The sequence below is a fragment of the Conger conger genome, chromosome 17, assembly GCF_963514075.1.
Source record: "Conger conger chromosome 17, fConCon1.1, whole genome shotgun sequence".
In the NCBI taxonomy this organism is placed as follows: domain Eukaryota; kingdom Metazoa; phylum Chordata; class Actinopteri; order Anguilliformes; family Congridae; genus Conger; species Conger conger.
In genome coordinates this window covers 37,035,528-37,054,183 of record NC_083776.1, presented here as the reverse complement: position 1 = coordinate 37,054,183, position 18,656 = coordinate 37,035,528, and the positions used below count along the sequence as shown (strand labels likewise).

Here is an 18,656-nt window from a genome sequence, read left to right as displayed (position 1 = left end):
AGCTTTCACTGTCCTCTAACCTATGTTATTATCAATTTTTTTCTACATGTCATTACGAGTTAACATTTCAGTTATAGCATTTCAGTCTAACCGCTGTATGAAATGGCCCATAAATAACCATCTTATTGATTTGAATGGGCGACTGTCCAACAGTAGAACTGAGGAACTAGAGGTGGGGCTGATGCACACTCAGTGTGTGTGCGTGTGTGCGTATGGAGTTATCTGGGTGTGGGTTTGTGAGTGTGTATACGTGCATTTGTGTGTGTGTGAGTGCACATTTGTGTGTGTATGTGTGGGCACGTGTGTGTGTGTATGAGTGAGTGTGTGTGTGTGTGTGTGTGTGTATAAAAATGTGTGTGAGACTGTGTGCATGTGTAAGTGTGTATGTTTATGTCTGAAGTTATCAGTATCAGATAGTACCTCACCCCTCCGGTCCTCTTCTGCTGGTGTGACAGTTCTGCCTGCCGATCAACTCCCTGTGCGCTGGCCCTATACCCATTAATAACCCAGCCCCTCACACTTGTACTATACCTATACCCATTAATAACCCAGCCCCTCACACTTGTACTATACCTATACCCATTAATAACCCAGCCCCTCACACTTGTACTATACCTATACCCATTAATAACCCAGCCCCTCACACTTGTACTATACCTATACCCATTAATAACCCAGCCCCTCACACTTGTACTATACCTATACCCATTAATAACCCAGCCCCTCACACTTGTACTGTCCCTATACCCATTAATAACCCAGCCCCTCACACTTGTACTATACCTATACCCATTAATAACCCAGCCCCTCACACTTGTACTATACCTATGCCCATTAATAACCCAGCCCCTCACACTTGTACTATACCTATACCCATTAATAACCCAGCCCCTCACACTTGTACTATACCTATACCCATTAATAACCCAGCCCCTCACACTTGTACTATACCTATACCCATTAATAACCCAGCCCCTCACACTTGTACTATACCTATACCCATTAATAACCCAGCCCCTCACACTTGTACTATACCTATACCCATTAATAACCCAGCCCCTCACACTTGTACTATACCTATACCCATTAATAACCCAGCCCCTCACTCTTGTACTATACCTATACCCATTTATAACCCTTCTCCTATACCCCTCTGAAGTAATACTGCAGGGAAATTAAATTTGAATTGAATCAGCTATCACTTCTATGCTTATCTCTACCACGGGAACCTTAAATTAGCATTTAGTATTTAACAGCAAGTATCACCTCTCTGGTTCTTTCCTCAGAGTAGTTGTCCTGTAATATTCCCTGCAATTTGTTAATCTATAAGGTAAAAATCAAAGTGCATTTATTTAATCCAAAATCTGTTAGATTTGTTAAAAATCGTTGTCATGAAAATCAGTTGATGTTTGTCCAGCATTTATGTTTTAAAATCAGTATTTAGTCGGTTAACTGCTGATTTGAATGAAAATTAAGTGAAAATGTAAAAATAACCCTTTAAAGTTTGTGTAAATCTATTAAAATAATGTAAGTCTAGCTCAGTCAGTGCCCCAGTGATAACACAGGAACACACATCACCTGTTCGGTTACAAAGGGCCATAAAGGAATCTCTAAATTTTGCATTTACAAGATCCTGCATCGAAGGCCATGTCAGCTGCTCTCTCTGGGCACGCAGGTACCTGCAGTACAGACGTCAAGGAGAACCGCAACCTGGACAACCTGTCCTGCAAGGAGGCTGCGGGGGGGGAGGCACTGATGCCCAACGGGGGCGGGGGGGCCCGCAAGCGGCCCCTGGAGGAGGGCAACAACGGCCACGCGCACTCCAAGTTCCGGCCCAAGAAGCGCAAGAAAACCCCGGGGCCCGTGCTGCCCAAGAACGCGCTGATGCAGCTGAACGAGATCAAGCCGGGCCTGCAGTACAAGCTGCTCTCGCAGACGGGCCCCGTGCACGCGCCCGTGTTCGTCATGACCGTGGAGGTCAACGGGCAGCTGTTCGAGGGCTCGGGCCCCACCAAGAAGAAGGCCAAGCTGAACGCGGCGGAGAAGGCGCTGCGCTCCTTCGTGCAGTTCCCCAACGCCTCCGAGGCCCACCTGGCCATGGGCCGCACGCTGACCGTCAACACCGACTTCACCTCCGACCAGGCCGACTTCCCCGACATGCTCTTCAACGGGTTCGAGACCCCCGCCCCGCCGGACGACGCCTTCTTCCTGGGCGCCAACGGCAACGGGGCGCTGGGGGAGTACCCCCTGCCCCCCAGCCTGGCCCCGCCCCCGCTGCCCGCCCCCGCCGCCTTCTCGCCGCCCCCCTCCGGCGGGAAGAACCCGGTGATGATCCTGAACGAGCTGCGGCCGGGCCTGAAGTACGACTTCGTGTCGGAGAGCGGCGAGAGCCACGCCAAGAACTTTGTGATGTCGGTGACGGTGGACGCGCAGAGCTTCGAGGGCTCCGGGCGCAACAAGAAGCTGGCCAAGGCCCGCGCCGCCCAGGCTGCCCTCTCCGCCCTCTTCAACATGCAGCTGGACCAGACGCCCTCCCGCCAGCCAATCCCGCGCGAGGGCCTGCAGCTGCACCTGCCCCAGGTAAGAGTGCCCCGCCCCTTCCCCAATAACACGCCCAATAACACCCTCACCTGCCCCAGGTAAGAGTGCCCCGCCCCTTCCCCAATAACACGCCCAATAACACCCTCACCTGCCCCAGGTAAGAGTGCCCCGCCCCTTCCCCAATAACACGCCCAATAACACCCTCACCTGCCCCAGGTAAGAGTGCCCCGCCCCTTCCCCAATAACACACCCAATAACACCCTCACCTGCCCCAGGTAAGAGTGCCCCGCCCCTTCCCCAATAACACGCCCAATAACACCCTCACCTGCCCCAGGTAAGAGTGCCCCGCCCCTTCCCCAATAACACACCCAATAACACCCTCACCTGCCCCAGGTAAGAGTGCCCCGCCCCTTCCCCAATAACACGCCCAATAACACCCTCACCTGCCCCAGGTAAGAGTGCCCCGCCCCTTCCCCAATAACACGCCCAATAACACCCTCACCTGCCCCAGGTAAGAGTGCCCCGCCCCTTCCCCAATAACACGCCCAATAACACCCTCACCTGCCCCAGGTAAGAGTGCCCCGCCCCTTCCCCAATAACACACCCAATAACACCCTCACCTGCCCCAGGTAAGAGTGCCCCGCCCCTTCCCCAATAACACGCCCAATAACACCCTCACCTGCCCCAGGTAAGAGTGCCCCGCCCCTTCCCCAATAACACGCCCAATAACACCCTCACCTGCCCCAGGTAAGAGTGCCCCGCCCCTTCCCCAATAACACGCCCAATAACACCCTCACCTGCCCCAGGTAAGAGTGCCCCGCCCCTTCCCCAATAACACACCCAATAACACCCTCACCTGCCCCAGGTAAGAGTGCCCCGCCCCTTCCCCAATAACACGCCCAATAACACCCTCACCTGCCCCAGGTAAGAGTGCCCCGCCCCTTCCCCAATAACACGCCCAATAACACCCTCACCTGCCCCAGGTTAGAACTCTAATCCTAGCCCCAATAACACGCCCACTTCACTCTTTAAATAAGAGCTTTTGTCAATCTGGACATTGAGGAAGACTTCAAGCCGCAAAGCATCAGCCATTCAAAGCTGTGCCGTTGCCTTGACAGTGAAGGAACTTTAACATCTGCATCTCCTCTTTGAGTGCATTACACTCTGGGTAATCTGCCTTGTGAGAGCGTCAGTCTGGGTGACATTTCACTGCAATCCTCTTTTCCGTTGTTCACTCCATTTTATCCCCTCTGACATGCACTGTTATCAAGACGTTCAAACACAGAACAGCTCTGGTATAGATTAATATTATTATTGTTGAGTCAACGCTGTGTACAGTCTCACTTTCCTGTTTTGGATTTTCTCCAAATGAAAGTAAACATTTTGAAATGGCAGCGTGGAGGAAGTCAGGGAGCTGACTGTGGCCTCAGGAGCCGCTGCCTGTTGGGAAATGACACATCTTCCGTCGCGTGTGGTTTTAATGCTCTGAGTACACGACATGAGTCTGTCTTTAATCCATTCAGCTGAAATCTGCTGCCTGGGGGGTTTCTACAACCAGTAATATGAGCTCTTCAAATCTTTCTTCATTTTGCATAAGTACAATATGTGTCTCATTTCTGGTGGCAAATGAAGAAAAAAATCTTTAGTGAACACTAATCGTGTACAGTTTAAGATTATTTTATTCAAATGGGGTCCTTTCTCAGTTTAGGCTGTTGGGGGTACAGCAGTGTTTATGAATGTCCCTTAAAACTCTATTTGTTGCCATGTCAATAAATCTAGATTTGGCTCAAAAACCTTAAAATAATCTCTGCTTATTACATACCTGGTGGTTATTAAATATCCACTAAATGCTAAATACCATCTGTTTATTAAATGCCAGCTGTTTATTAAATACCTGCTGTTTCGTAAAATATTAAATATGCTGTTTATTAAGTATCCGCTGTTCATTAAATACTCACTAAATTTAGAATACCGACTGGTTCTTAAATACCTGCTGTTTATGAAATGCCCACTAAATGTTAAACACCCCCTGGTTATTAAATACCCACTAAATATAGAATACCCACTGTTCATGAAATACCTACTGGCTCTTAAATACCTGCTGTTTATTAAATACTTGCTTTTTATTAAATACCTGCTTTTTATGAAATACTGCTAGTTTTTAAATAACTGCTGTTCATGCCTTTTTGACAGCCCAGCTGAGTTTACTGCACTTGGCTTTGGCTCTTTATCTTCAGACGGCTGTTTCAGTCCATTTTGCCTCTATAACTGACTGACTGACTGACTGGGAGGGAGAGGGAGAAGGAGAGAGAGAGAGAGAGAGGGAGAGGGAGACTAAAAGCACTAAAGCGACGCATTTGCGTACGAGACATCTATTTACACATCTGCTAATCCCAGGCCATAAGCCCCTCTCCAGATACCAGCGGGGCGGCATGAACCTTAATCTTAATTAACATCTCCACACGGACGCTGTTGAAACAAGACAATTGATTATGCAAACTCCCGCCTGCCTGTTTAAAAGCCCATCTGTCAATATGACCGCTGTTCCGCATGCTGCTTTCTGAACCCTGTTCCCCTCTGCCAATCCGCCCCCTCCGTGCCCGTCCAGCAGCCAATCAGGGCCGGCGCGCTGTAATCTCCCACACTGGCTGGTGAGCTGATACCTGGTGGTGTAATAAGCCGTCATTAGGGCGTGTGAGTGTGCGCCGGGCTGCTGGAGAGGGCCGAGCAGGTGTGATTGTTATAATCAGGCTTTGTGCGCTCGCTTAGCGGGGGAAACGCACCATCACCGGCTTAATAACCAGTCAAAAGTTCACTGCCTCCTTTTAGACAGGAGCTTTTACCTTCTTCACGCTCTCTTATTCTCTCTTTTTCTCCCCCTCTCTCCCTGTCTGTCTTTACTGCCTCCCCTCCCCCTCTTTCTCTCTCCCCCTCTTTTGCTCTGTCTCTACCCCTTTCCATGTCTCTCCCTCTCTATTTCCATGTTTCTCCCTCCCTCCCTCTCTCTTTCCCTTTCTCCTCTCCTCTTCTCCCCCTCCATTTCTCCCTCTCCGTGCCTAATTCATCGTGTGGCTTCACTGACAGAGACGAGGCCCGTCTAATTGACTAATTCATTCTCCCGTCTTTAAATATTTACTTCATCTCCCTTCAGCTGTTCACAGAGGTGCCCTGTGTTTGGCTCACATCCATTAAAACAGTGACACAAAATGGCCACACCATTTCCCTCTTACTACAAACATCCTTTCAGAGGAACCCCCCACCACAAGTCTAATGGGCCTGCGGAAAGAAGTCTAATACGAGCCTAATACAAGCCTAATACAAGGCTAATACAAGTCTAATACGGGGCTAATACAAGCCTAATACAAGGCTAATACAAGTCTAATACGGGGCTAATACGAGTCTAATACGGGGCTAATACGAGTCTAATACAAGTCTAATACGGGGCTAATACAAGTCTAATACGGGGCTAATACGAGTCTAATACAAGTCTAATACAAGTCTAATACAAGTCTAATACAAGTCTTATACGGGGCTAATACGAGTCTAATACAAGTCTAATACGGGGCTAATACAAGTATAATACGGCGCTAATACAAGTCTAATACGGGGCTAATACGAGTCTAATACAAGTCTAATACAGGGCTAATATGAGTCTAATACGAGTCTAATACGGGGCTAATACGAGGCTAATACGAGTCTAATACGAGTCTAATACAAGTCTAATACGAGTCTAATACGGGGCTAATACGAGGCTAATACGAGTCTAATACGGGGCTAATACGAGGCTAATACGGGGCTAATACGAGCCTAATGCGAGTCTAATACGGGGCTAATACGAGGCTAATACGGGGCTAATACGAGCCTAATGCGAGTCTAATACGGGGCTAATACGAGGCTAATACGGGGCTAATACGGGACTAATGCAAGTCTAATACGAGTTAATATGAAGGGAAAGCAAAGGGAAAATATATTGATGACAATAATTTCCATACATATATGCAGAGGCTCCATCATTCTGGGTCTTGACAGGTCTGGTTTCGGTTACGTTTGAGGTTGTTGGGTTGTGTGAGACACTCACAGATGCGCTGTGACTGTTGGGTTGTTTGAGACTGGTGCAGGAGCTTTGTGACTGTGGGGTTGTTGGGCCATGTGAGACGCTGACAGTCGAGCTGTGACTGTTGGGTTGTGAGACACTCACAGACATGTTGTGACTGTTGGGTTGTGAGACACTCACAGACATGTTGTGACTGTTGGGTTGTGAGACACTCACAGACATGTTGTGACTGTTGGGTTGTGAGACACTCACAGACATGTTGTGACTGTTGGGTTGTGTGTGAGACACAGACATGTTGTCACTGTTGGGTTGTGAGACACAGACATGTTGTGACTGTTGGGTTGTGAGACACTCACAGACATGTTGTGACTGTTGGGTTGTGAGACACTCACAGACATGTTGTGACTGTTGGGTTGTGAGACACTCACAGACATGTTGTGACTGTTGGGTTGTGAGACACAGACATGTTGTGACTGTTGGGTTGTGAGACACTCACAGACATGTTGTGACTGTTGGGTTGTGAGACACTCACAGACATGTTGTGACTGTTGGGTTGTGTGTGAGACACAGACATGTTGTGACTGTTGGGTTGTGAGACACAGACATGTTGTGACTGTTGGGTTGTGAGACACAGACATGTTGTGACTGTTGGGTTGTGAGACACTCACAGACATGTTGTCACTGTTGGGTTGTCATGCTGTCACTGTTGTAAATGGTAAATGGTTGGCTTTTATATTGCGCCTTTATCCAAAGCGCTATGCAATCGATGCTCTCAGGAGAGTTGGGACTGCTGGGTTGTTTGAGACTCACAGACGCTGTGCTGCCTCAGGTCCTGGCGGATGCCGTCTCCCGTCTGGTGGTGGACAAGTTCAGCGAGCTGACAGACAACTTCACCTCCCCTCACGCACGGCGGAAAGTCCTGGCAGGGGTCGTCATGACAACAGGTAGGCCTCTGCCTCCAGTCCCCAGTTTGTACAGCCCATGACTTCCTGTCATGGCTGTTTTACGGAGATGGTTTTCAGCGCCCTGTTCTGCCCCCCCACCCCCCAGGCACTGATGTCAAGGAAGCCCAGGTCATCTGCGTTTCCACGGGAACAAAGTGCATTAACGGCGAGTACATGAGCGACCGCGGCCTGGCGCTGAACGACTGTCACGCAGAGATCATCGCCCGGCGCTCGCTCATCAGATACCTGTACACCCAGCTGGAGCACTTCCTCAGGTGAGCGGCCATTTTGAGTCACCTCCACCGCCTGTCCCTTCTGTGGGCATATTATATAAACACAGGCTTGTCAAAAATAATTATTATGACCAGTAATTTGCTGACTCCAAAATGTGATAAATGGATTTCCCGTAGTTGCTGAAATTATGTATTCTATTAATTAATTTTTTGCGTCCATGGCAAATAATATGTATGACTTTGTAGATCCAAGTTTAGCATTTCTCTATTATAATGTGGGTGTGCTGTAGGCAACACTTGTGTGGTTTAAAGTCAAGTGTGTGTAGTTCAGAGGTTGCTTGTTCTAGAAGACGAGGTGCCAAATAAAGATTGATTGATTGATTTGAGGGTTGATGGGGCATGGGGCGCTCATCAAAGTGGTAAATAAACTGCTGCAAACAAGGTTTGTTATCGCAGCTCTTAATACATCTTCCCAATTTCAAGTAAGGTGCTTGTTTAGAGGCTAATTAAGGAATCCGATTGGGTAATAGCTGGCCGGAACCTTTCAGTGCTGAAACAGTTCTGCAGAGCGGCTCAGTAGGGCGGCCATTTTGGCTCAGACTGCTGTAGGAGAATTAGAGACATGGCGCAATTGGCCGGACGTTCCTCTGGGGAGAATGTGAAACTAGCGGCAGCCTCCTTCCCGCTTGCAGCAACAGCAAAGAAGAGCAGCAGAAGTCCATATTCATCCGGTGCGAGAAGCACGGCTACCGCCTGAAGGACAATGTGCAGTTCCACCTGTACATCAGCACCTCACCCTGCGGAGACGCCCGCATCTTCTCCCCCCACGAGGCCGGCGTGGAAGGTACGCTCCTACTTTCCTCTTCTCCGTTTGCGCTTCTTTACTTTTTACCCACACACACTCACACACACACACAGTCTCTCTCAAACACATGCACTCTCACACCACAGACACACACACACACACACTCTCTCACACACACCCACACACACTCATGCACACACACTCTCTCTCTCACACACACACACACTCTCACGCACACACACACACACACACACACACTCACACACACTCTCACACACACACACACACACACACACTCATGCACACACACTCTCTCTCACACACACACACACTCTCACACACTCACACACACACACACACACACACTCACACACACTCTCACACACACACACACACACACACTTTCACACACTCTCACACACGCACACACACACATATGCAGTCTCACACACACATACACACACACACACACACACACACACTTTCTCACAGACACACACACAAACTCACACACCCACTTTCTCACTGACACACACACCATACTCAATATGAAATCGCTGGTGGTTGGTGTGGCTGAGTGTTGGAGCGGATGGTGCTGTGTCAGTGGTGGAGGGAGGCAGTGCTGAGCTCCACGCCTGTCAACAGCACTTCCTTTCATTCCATTTTATTTTGCTTTGCTGCGCAACATAATGTAATTATATTAAATTTAGTGCTGGTAGTGAATTCAATCTTCGACTGATTATTTTATTCAATTAAGTTAATAAATATGTCCTACTCTTGTCATTTCTTTTTTCCGTGTCTTTTTAATTAGAACTTTCTTCAGAGGCTCGAATGTGCGTCTCAAATATATTGTATTAATTGGAGCTGCTCATCTTGCTCTGCACTTATTAATTCTTTGGTGAAATGGCCTTGTGTCATATTGCTTTGACGCATGCAGAATGGTGTTGGTCTCCCACGACAGAAGAGGTGAAAAAAGGAAAGATGAGGCCTGTTAGTTTCCAGCAGTGGTCATTCTCTCAGAAGGCTCTGTCTGACCTTCCTCTCCCCCAGACCAGGGAGATCGGCACCCCAACAGGAAGGCTCGGGGGCAGCTGAGGACCAAGATCGAGTCTGGGGAAGGAACCATCCCGGTCCGCTCTAGCAACACTATCCAGACCTGGGACGGGGTGCTGCAGGGGGAGAGGCTACTCACCATGTCCTGCAGCGACAAAATCGCCAGGTCAGTTATCCACAGACACAGTGGACTCTACAGGTCAATTATCCACAGACACAGTGGACTCTACAGGTCAGTTATCCACAGACACAGTGGACTCTACAGGTCAGTTATCCACAGACACTGCAAACTATACAGGTCAGTTATCCACAGACCCAGTGGACTCTACAGGTCAGTTATCCACAGACACAGTGGACTCTACAGGTCAGTTATCCACAGACACTGCAAACTATACAGGTCAGTTATCCACAGACCCAGTGGACTCTACAGGTCAGTTATCCACAGACACAGTGGACTCTACAGGTCAGTTATCCACAGACACAGTGGACTCTACAGGTCAGTTATCCACAGACACAGTGGACTCTACAGGTCAATTATCCACAGACACTGCAAACTATACAGGTCAGTTATCCACAGACACTGCAAACTATACAGGTCAGTTATCCACAGACACTGCAAACTATACAAGTCTGTTATCCACAGACACAGTGGACTATACAGGTCAGTAATCTACAGACCCAGTGAACTATACAGGTCAGTTATCCACAGACACAGTGGACTATACAGGTCAGTAATCTACAGACCCAGTGAACTATACAGGTCAGTTATCCACAGACACAGTGGACTATACAGGTCAGTAATCTACAGACCCAGTGAACTATACAGGTCAGTTATCCACGGACCCAGTGAACTCTACAGGTCAGTTATCCACAGACACAGTGGACTATACAGGTCAGTAATCTACAGACCCAGTGAACTATACAGGTCAGTAATCTACAGACCCAGTGAACTATACAGGTCAGTTATCCACAGACCCAGTGGACTCTACAGGTCAGTAATCTACAGACCCAGTGGACTCTACAGGTCAGTTATCCACAGACCCAGTGAACTGTCTGTTCTAGAGGACCCAGTTTATTTGGCATTATCTCTTGCTGTAACTGTGCTACACCATTTCAGCCTTCATCAGTATGAAATGATTTGGTTACAATCAAATAAAAAAAATTATTCTGTGCGATCAAAATCAAAAACGGTTACAATCAAATAAAAAAATTATTCTGTGCAATCAAAATCAAAAATGGTTACAATCAAAAAGAAAAATGTTGTGATTAATATGATTAATATGATTTTGCACCTGTTTATTCATTTGAGGTTCTGATGTGTTTTCTCATTTAATCATCTCAGATATACTATACATCTTTATACTGCAGCCTGTTGCACCTGTATGAAATAAGTTCAAACGTAGGCCAGCTTGAGTTCAGAGTTTCCACAAACTGAGTTAGTACCGACATTGAGTTAAGATAAAATTTACAGGTGTAAAGTCATTCCTAAAACAGCTGTTGACATAGCACATAGCGGAAACTTGTTGGAGGATAAATTCAGCACGGTATAATCTCTGCGATAGATGACCCATTTCATTGTATGATGAGATTAAGGTTTTAGGGTACAGGTTTTCGGCAAACTGGGATGGAGAAACTAACCGACTATAAGAGGTTATGATTAAAAAAACGAAAGAAATTCATACCAGGTCAATTGTTGGAGAGCAATACATGTCCAAATACATCCACTACAGACCCCAACGAAAAACCAGCTACAATAGGTGGTAGGCAGCCGTTCAAAAATGAATAATTTAGCTATCATGGTACTTGACACTTGATGTTAGAAGTGCATGAGAGGCGAATAGCGATTTGTTTTTTAAACGTGCGTGATTGGTCTGAATATAGAAACATCACTGTATGCGACAAGGTTTTGGTTCATGGAATAATTTATGGTCAGCTTGGCTAAGATGCAGCGCAAGTATGAACTGTGCAACCGAACAAAGACACAAAGACCATTCAGCTTATGTAAGGGAGTTTATATTCTAACTAATCAGAGGTGTTACTGTTTAGTGACCTGCTAATCAGAAGTGATTATCCATACAGAGCAGGCAAGCTGTGCCAGACTATGTTCCGAAATGGCATACTTACAAACTATCATTATTTTCCTCTTTATAAATGTGTTGTGCAGGTGCAGCATGTTCCGCCTGTTATTACGACGTATTGTCCCCTTTGTGTCTGGACCCCCGAGATGGAGCCGTACCCCCTCCCTCTCTGAGTGCTGTGTTCTGTGGGGCAGTGCTGTCCTCCCCCGCTCTGACGGGTACATACACTGCACTCAGGAGCTGCCACCACCACGCCGCGCCTGTCACTGATAATGAGACATCGCACCTCTTTCTCCTCCTCCCTCCCTCTCTCCCTCCTGTCCTCCGCCCTCCCCCACCCCAGCTATTCCACACAGCCTGTCCCTCATTACTGCAGCACACAGACCTAGGGTTTCACAATCCCCTCACATCCACACCTCCTCATACTTCCTAACAACTTTCCACACCTCCTCAAACCTCCTCAAACCTCCTCACACCTCCTCACACCTCCTCACACCACCTCACACCTCCTCACACCTTCTGACACCTCCTCACACACAGCTCCACTGTCAGGTGAATAACTGCAGATGCTGTTATAGAGGCAGTGACCAGGCTCTCCTCAGGGGCTCCCCTGTCACACAGTGCCCCCACCCATGGGGTGAGTGACGGGCTGTGGGAGCTGTATGGGGAGGGGGGTTATCAGGGAGGTGTACTCCTGCCGGCTGGCCATGCCCTCTGTTTGAGATGCGCACTGGTGAGGAGGTGGCTCGCTGCAGTGAACGGGCGCTGAAGGGTGACCTTTGACCCCAGCCCTAACCCTTATCCCAAAGCGCCGTCCCGCACGGTGAGGAAAGTGCAGAAGTGGTTGGACAGGGACAAAATGGCCGCCTCGGAGGGACACAGCCTTGTGTAAGGCCGGCTCAGAGTTACTCAGAAGAAAGTTTGTGCATTAGTATGATTATTACGGGGTTCCCCGTGATTGCGAGACGCTCCTGGGAGAGGTAAAGTGAGACGAATTACACTCGCGGTCTGAAGAGGCTGTGCATTAGTGGCCCGCTGCGTTAGCTCCAGAGGCAGCGGGAGTTTGGCGCGCCTGATTGGCTGAGCACCGCCCGCTCGCCCGGTCCTCCAATCACTCGAGCGGCTCTCGACGGATGGTTCCGGCAGGTGTGGAGGCCGTGATTAGGGTTTCTGATTGTGCCCTGTTCCGCGGGGTGCTGCGCACGGGAGGGGGTGGTAATGTGTGCGTAAACGCTGCCTTTACCGCGGGAAAGGTGAGCACTTCCCACACCTGTGACCTCTCTCAGTCTGGAGTCCTGCAGCGTGGAAGCTGAGATTAAAGGGTGAGCACTTCATAATGACTCACCCCACCGATATTAGACCAATTATTGTTATTATAGAGAATTCATGAAAAGGCAAGTTTGATAAGTGTGTTACAGGTTGAACATGTTACAGGTGGACCGTGTTTGATCCTGTGCGGTTGTGTTACAGGTGGAACATGGTTGTGGTTGTGTTTGACGCTGTGTGGTTGTCTTTCAGGTGGGCCGTGTTTGACGCTCTGTGGTTGTGTTCCAGGTGGAACGTGGTTGTGGTTGTGTTTGACGCTGTGTGGTTATGTTACAGGTGGACGTGTTTGACGCTCTGTGGTTGTGTTCCAGGTGGAATGTGGTTGTGGTTGTGTTTGACGGTGTGCGGTTGTGTTTGATGCTGTGCGGTTGTGTTACAGGTGGACCGTGTTTGATGCTGTGTGGTTGTGTTACAGGTGGAACGTGTTTGACGCTGTGTGGTTGTGTTACAGGTGGAACGTGTTTGATGCTGTGTGGTTGTGTTTCAGGTGGAATGTGGTTGTGGTTGTGTTTGACGCTGTGCAGTTGTGTTTGATGCTGTGTGGTTGTGTTACAGGTGGAACGTGTTTGACGCTGTGTGGTTGTGTTTGACGCTGTGCGGTTGTGTTTGATGCTGTGTGGTTGTGTTTCAGGTGGACCGTGTTTGACGCTGTGTGGTTGTTTTACAGGTGGAACGTGTTTGATGCTGTGTGGTTATGTTACAGGTGGACGTGTTTGACGCTATGTGGTTGTGTTTCAGGTGGAACGTGGTTGTGGTTGTGTTTGACGCTGTGTGGTTGTGTTTGACACTGTGCGGTTGTGTTTGATGCTGTGTGGTTGTGTTTCAGGTGGACCGTGTTTGACGCTGTGTGGTTGTGTTACAGGTGGACCGTGTTTGACGCTGTGTGGTTGTGTTACAGGTGGAACGTGTTTGATGCTGTGTGGTTGTGTTAGAGGTGGACCGTGTTTGACGCTATGTGGTTGTGTTTCAGGTGGAACGTGGTTGTGGTTGTGTTTGACGCTGTGCGGTTGTGTTTGATGCTGTGTGGTTGTGTTACAGGTGGACCGTGTTTGACGCTGTGTGGTTGTGTTCCAGGTGGAACGTGGTTGGGATCCAGGGCTCGCTCATGAGCTACTTCACAGAGCCCATCTACTTCTCCAGCATCATTCTGGGCAGCCTGTACCACGCAGACCACCTCTCCCGCGCCATGTACCAGCGCATCGCTGACATCCAGGACCTGCCACAGCAGTTCACCCTGAACCGGCCATTACTGAGCGGTGAGCCCCCCATCTGTACCCTAACCCCCCGTCTGTAGCCTAACCTCCCTGTCTGTACCCTAACCCCCCGTCTGTAGCCTAACCTCCCTGTCTGTACCCTAACCCCCATGTCTGTACCCTAACCCCCATGTCTGTACCCTAACCCCCCGTCTGTAGCCTAACCTCCCTGTCTGTACCCTAACCCCCATGTCTGTACCCTAACCCCCATGTCTGTACCCTAACCCCCCTGTCTGTACCCTAACCTCCCTGTCTGTACCCTAACCCCCTGTCTGTACCCTAACCCCCCGTCTGTACCCTAACCTCCCTGTCTGTTCCCTAACCCCCATGTCTGTACCCTAACCCCCCTGTCTGTACCCTAACCCCTGTCTGTATCCTAAACCTTCCACAAGATTCCATACATCCTGCCGCCCTGGCTCCTCTCATCCTCCCCTCTGTTTTTTCACTGTGCTTCATTCATGTAGCCGATGCCCGTGAACAGAAACGCCTGAGTCTGACAGACAGCTCGCAGTAAACAATTGAAAGATTTAAATAAAGCGTAATCAAAATAACATTCCAGTAATTAATATACTGTCACATATAAGTACTAGACTTAAGCAGAATCATTAGTAACCTGCAGTGCATGAGCTATGATATGAATGAAATGCAGCAGTGGCTGTAGTGTGGCTTTGGATCACTAAATCATACACCGCACTGGGGAAATGAGTGTGTGTGTGAGTTATAGACTGTCAGAAGCTTGTGTAATGTGTTCTGTATGTGTAATGTAGTCTGGTAGTAGAAGGGTGTCTGTAATACCACCATGGAGTGGCACTGTTATAGATGTACTACATTACATTAATGGCATTTGGCAGACGCTCTTATCCAGAGTGACGTACAACAAAGTGCATACCCATAACCAGGGATAAGTGCGCTGAAAGACCCTAGAGGGAAGTACAATTTCAACTGCTACCTGTACAACAAAGATAAGGACCAGGGCCCATTTTAATTTCTTTTTCTTTTTTTTTTTTTTTTACAAACAAATAAACAAACAAACAACAAAGCAAAAGTGACCAAACTTAACTAGCCAAACACTGCTTACCTAGCCAAACTAAAAATACCGATACACAAAAAAGTAAATCACAGAAAGACAACAGTTAAGGTTCACAGGGAGGTAGGGAGGGACGGGGAGAGGTGCTGCTTGAAGAGGTGCGTCTTCAGTTTGCGCTTGTTTGTACTGTCATCAGTGTCCAACACAGACAGTATGGTGTCATGCTCTGTCTTTGGTGCTGTGTGCTGCCTGCATCACACACACACACACACACACACACACACTCGCAGACAGGATGTTGTTCTGCGCTCCCTGGCTGTCAGGCCCGGGTCTCCCTGACGCCCACTCTCAGATCAGCTGGTTGGGTGGGCCCGGGGGGGCCGGGGGGCTCTGAGGGGGGGTAATTGGGCTCCTGTAGGAGCAAAGCGCCTTCATGTTCCCCCACAGTGCACACCGTCCATCAGCATCAGTGGGTGTGTGTGCGTCTGGACCCCTCCCTGCCCTCCTCCTCTCCTCTCCAAAAACCACAGGGGGACGCGTAATGGAGCGGCTATTAACCTTTTTCCGGTTTAGGAATTATCAGAAGCACCGGCTCGTTCCGTTCCCATTCCCGACATTAAATCATTCCCGGGATTGTCCTGTGGCCTGTCAGCAGTGCAGAGTGTACAGAGAGAATGCATCTCTTACTGCTGACACCTCCTCATCCCCCACACCTCCTCATCATCCCCCACACCTCCTCATCATCCCCCACACCTCCTCATCACCCCCACATCTCCTCATCACCCTCATCACCCCCACACCTCCTCATCATCCCCCACACCTCCTCCTCATCATCCCCCACACCTCCTCATCACCCTCATCACACCCACACCTCCTCATGACCACAGAGTCCCTCCCCACACCTCCTCATCACCCCTCACACCTCCTCATCACCACAGAGTCCCTCCCCACACCTCCTCATCATCCCCCACACCTCCTCATGACCCCCACACCTCCTCATGACCACAGAGTCCCTCCCCACACCTCCTCAGCCCCCACACCTCCTCATCATCCCCCACACCTCCTCATCACCAGAGTCCCTCCCCACACCTCCTCATCATCCCCCACACCTCCTCATCCCCCACACCTCCTCATGACCACAGAGTCCCTCCCCACACCTCCTCATCCCTCACACCTCTTCATGACCACAGAGTCCCTCCCCACACCTCCTCATCCCCCACACCTCCTCATTACTGCCGAGTCCCTCCCCACACCTCCTCAGCCCCCAGACCTCCTCATCACCCCCCACACCTCCTCAGCCCCCACACCTCCTCATGACCACAAAGTCCCTCCCCAAACCTCCTCATCCCCCACACCTCCTCATTACTGCAGAGTCCCTCCCCACACCTCCTCATCACCCCCCACATCTCCTCATGACCACAGAGTCCCTCCCCACACCTCCTCATCACCACAGAGTCCCTCCCCACACCTCCTCATCACCCCCACACCTCCTCATCACCACAGAGTCCCTCCCCACACCTCCTCATTACTGCAGAGTCCCTCCCCACACCTCCAGTGCTGTGGAGTACCGGTCTGGTTACCACACTGCACTTTACATCCGCTAGTGTAGCAGTGTAGCAATACTTTCAGTTCAATATGAAGGGGCGCCATTGCTTGCTTTGGTTGAGAAAATTTAGAAATTTTAGTTGGGTTTTTATAGGGGCTCAAAACAATTGTACAGCAGTCATTGTGATTGGTTGAAAAAGGTCTAAAGTCGAGAGTGCTTTGGGATTTGACGGTAGTTGGGTCTGAAAGGGTTAATCATTTCTGCTGGTTTGACATGTACAATAACTATTTAACACTATATAAACCATACTGCTCAATTTACTAAGTACATTTAAAGCCCCAGCACACTCACACTGCTGTGGTTCTGACAGTATTCACCCGCTTTGGATATTCACTTTTAGTTTAGTCACTCACAGTTAGAGTTCAATCAAATACACAATTTCCCCCTTTATTCACACAACAAATGTAACTTACTTATGATACAATTATTTCAAATAAAAAACAGATTTCTCACTTACTGAACTGTCAATCTTTCAATTGGAATGAACATTACATTATGGATTTATGGAAATGAGCAGGAATTCCGGAGTAGATTGTGGGGATTTATGGAAATGAGCAGGAATTCCGGAGTAGATTGTGGGGATTTATGGAAATGAGCAGGTATGCAGGGGAAATTGTGGGGATTATTTGCATTGACTGTGTTTACTTTGTCATATTAGGGGTGTGTTAGGGGTGTGTTACGGATGTGTTACGGATGTGTTAGGGATGAGTTTGGGATGTGTTAGGGATGTGTTAGGGATGAGTTTGGGATGTGTTAGGGATGTGTTGGGGATGTGTTAGGGATGTGTTAGGGGGTGTGTTAGGGATTTGTTGGGATGTGTTACGGGTGTGTTATGGCCGTGTTGGGGATGTGTTAGGGGTGTGTTATGGGCATGTTGGGGATGTGTTGGGGATGTGTTAGGGGTGTGTTAGGGGTGTGTTAGGGGATGTGTTAGGGGTGTGTTATGGGCGTGTTGGGGATGTGTTGGGGATGTGTTAGGGGTGTGTTATGGGCATGTTGGGATGTGTTGGGGATGTGTTAGGGGTGTGTTAGGGGTGTGTTAGGGGATGTGTTAGGGGTGTGTTATGGGCGTGTTGGGGATGTGTTAGGGATGTGTTTGGGATGTGTTAAGGGTGTGGGTTGTTGGTGTGTTGGGGATGTGTTGGGGATATGTTATGGGTGTGTTGTTGGTGTGTTGGGGATGTGTTGGGCTATGTTGGAGATGTGTTAGGGGTGTGTTATGGGTGCATTGGCGGTGCGTTGGGGATGTGTTAGGGATGTTTTTGGGTTGTTTATGGGATGCCCTGTCTGATAGGGCTCCTCTACAGGGGAAAAGCGCTCTAATGCTCATACATGGTGGTATGTGTTGAACAGTCTGCCTCTGGCCCTAAAGGATGTGGAACAGCAGTGATGTAATTGGACAGAAGTGGTGATGCACTCTGGGACACGATAACGTTTATTTGTGTGATGCTTAACTCTCGCAGACTCTTAATCCATACCACTGCTCTAGGCCCTGATTCTGCTTAATACTCCTTTATAATGCTCTCTATCTGTCCCTCTGCCCCCTCTCTCTGTGCCTCTTTCCCTCTCCCTCTCTCACTCTGTCTGTCTCTCTCTCCCCCTCTGTCTCTCTCTCTGCCTCTCTCTTGCTCCCTCCCTCTTTCTGCACCTCTCTCCTCCTCTCTCTCCCTCTCTCTCTCTCTCTCTCTCCCTCTCTCTCTCCCTCCCTCTCTCTCTCTCTCTCTCTCTCTCTCCTC

The 18,656-nt window shown here is 49.0% G+C and overlaps 1 protein-coding gene across 3 annotated transcripts in view; it reads left to right on the top strand.

Moving 5' to 3' along the window:
• Positions 1 to 18,656, top strand: part of adarb1b (adenosine deaminase RNA specific B1b) — a 152,316-nt gene that overhangs the window by 130,717 nt on the left and 2,943 nt on the right. For all 3 annotated transcript variants that reach the window (XM_061226924.1, XM_061226925.1, XM_061226923.1), the window contains 6 exons: positions 1,676 to 2,580; positions 7,425 to 7,539; positions 7,646 to 7,814; positions 8,465 to 8,616; positions 9,628 to 9,796; positions 14,109 to 14,290. In XM_061226924.1, the coding sequence (XP_061082908.1) occupies positions 1,676 to 2,580; positions 7,425 to 7,539; positions 7,646 to 7,814; positions 8,465 to 8,616; positions 9,628 to 9,796; positions 14,109 to 14,290 (1,692 nt within the window). The remainder of the gene's footprint in view (positions 1 to 1,675; positions 2,581 to 7,424; positions 7,540 to 7,645; positions 7,815 to 8,464; positions 8,617 to 9,627; positions 9,797 to 14,108; positions 14,291 to 18,656) is intronic.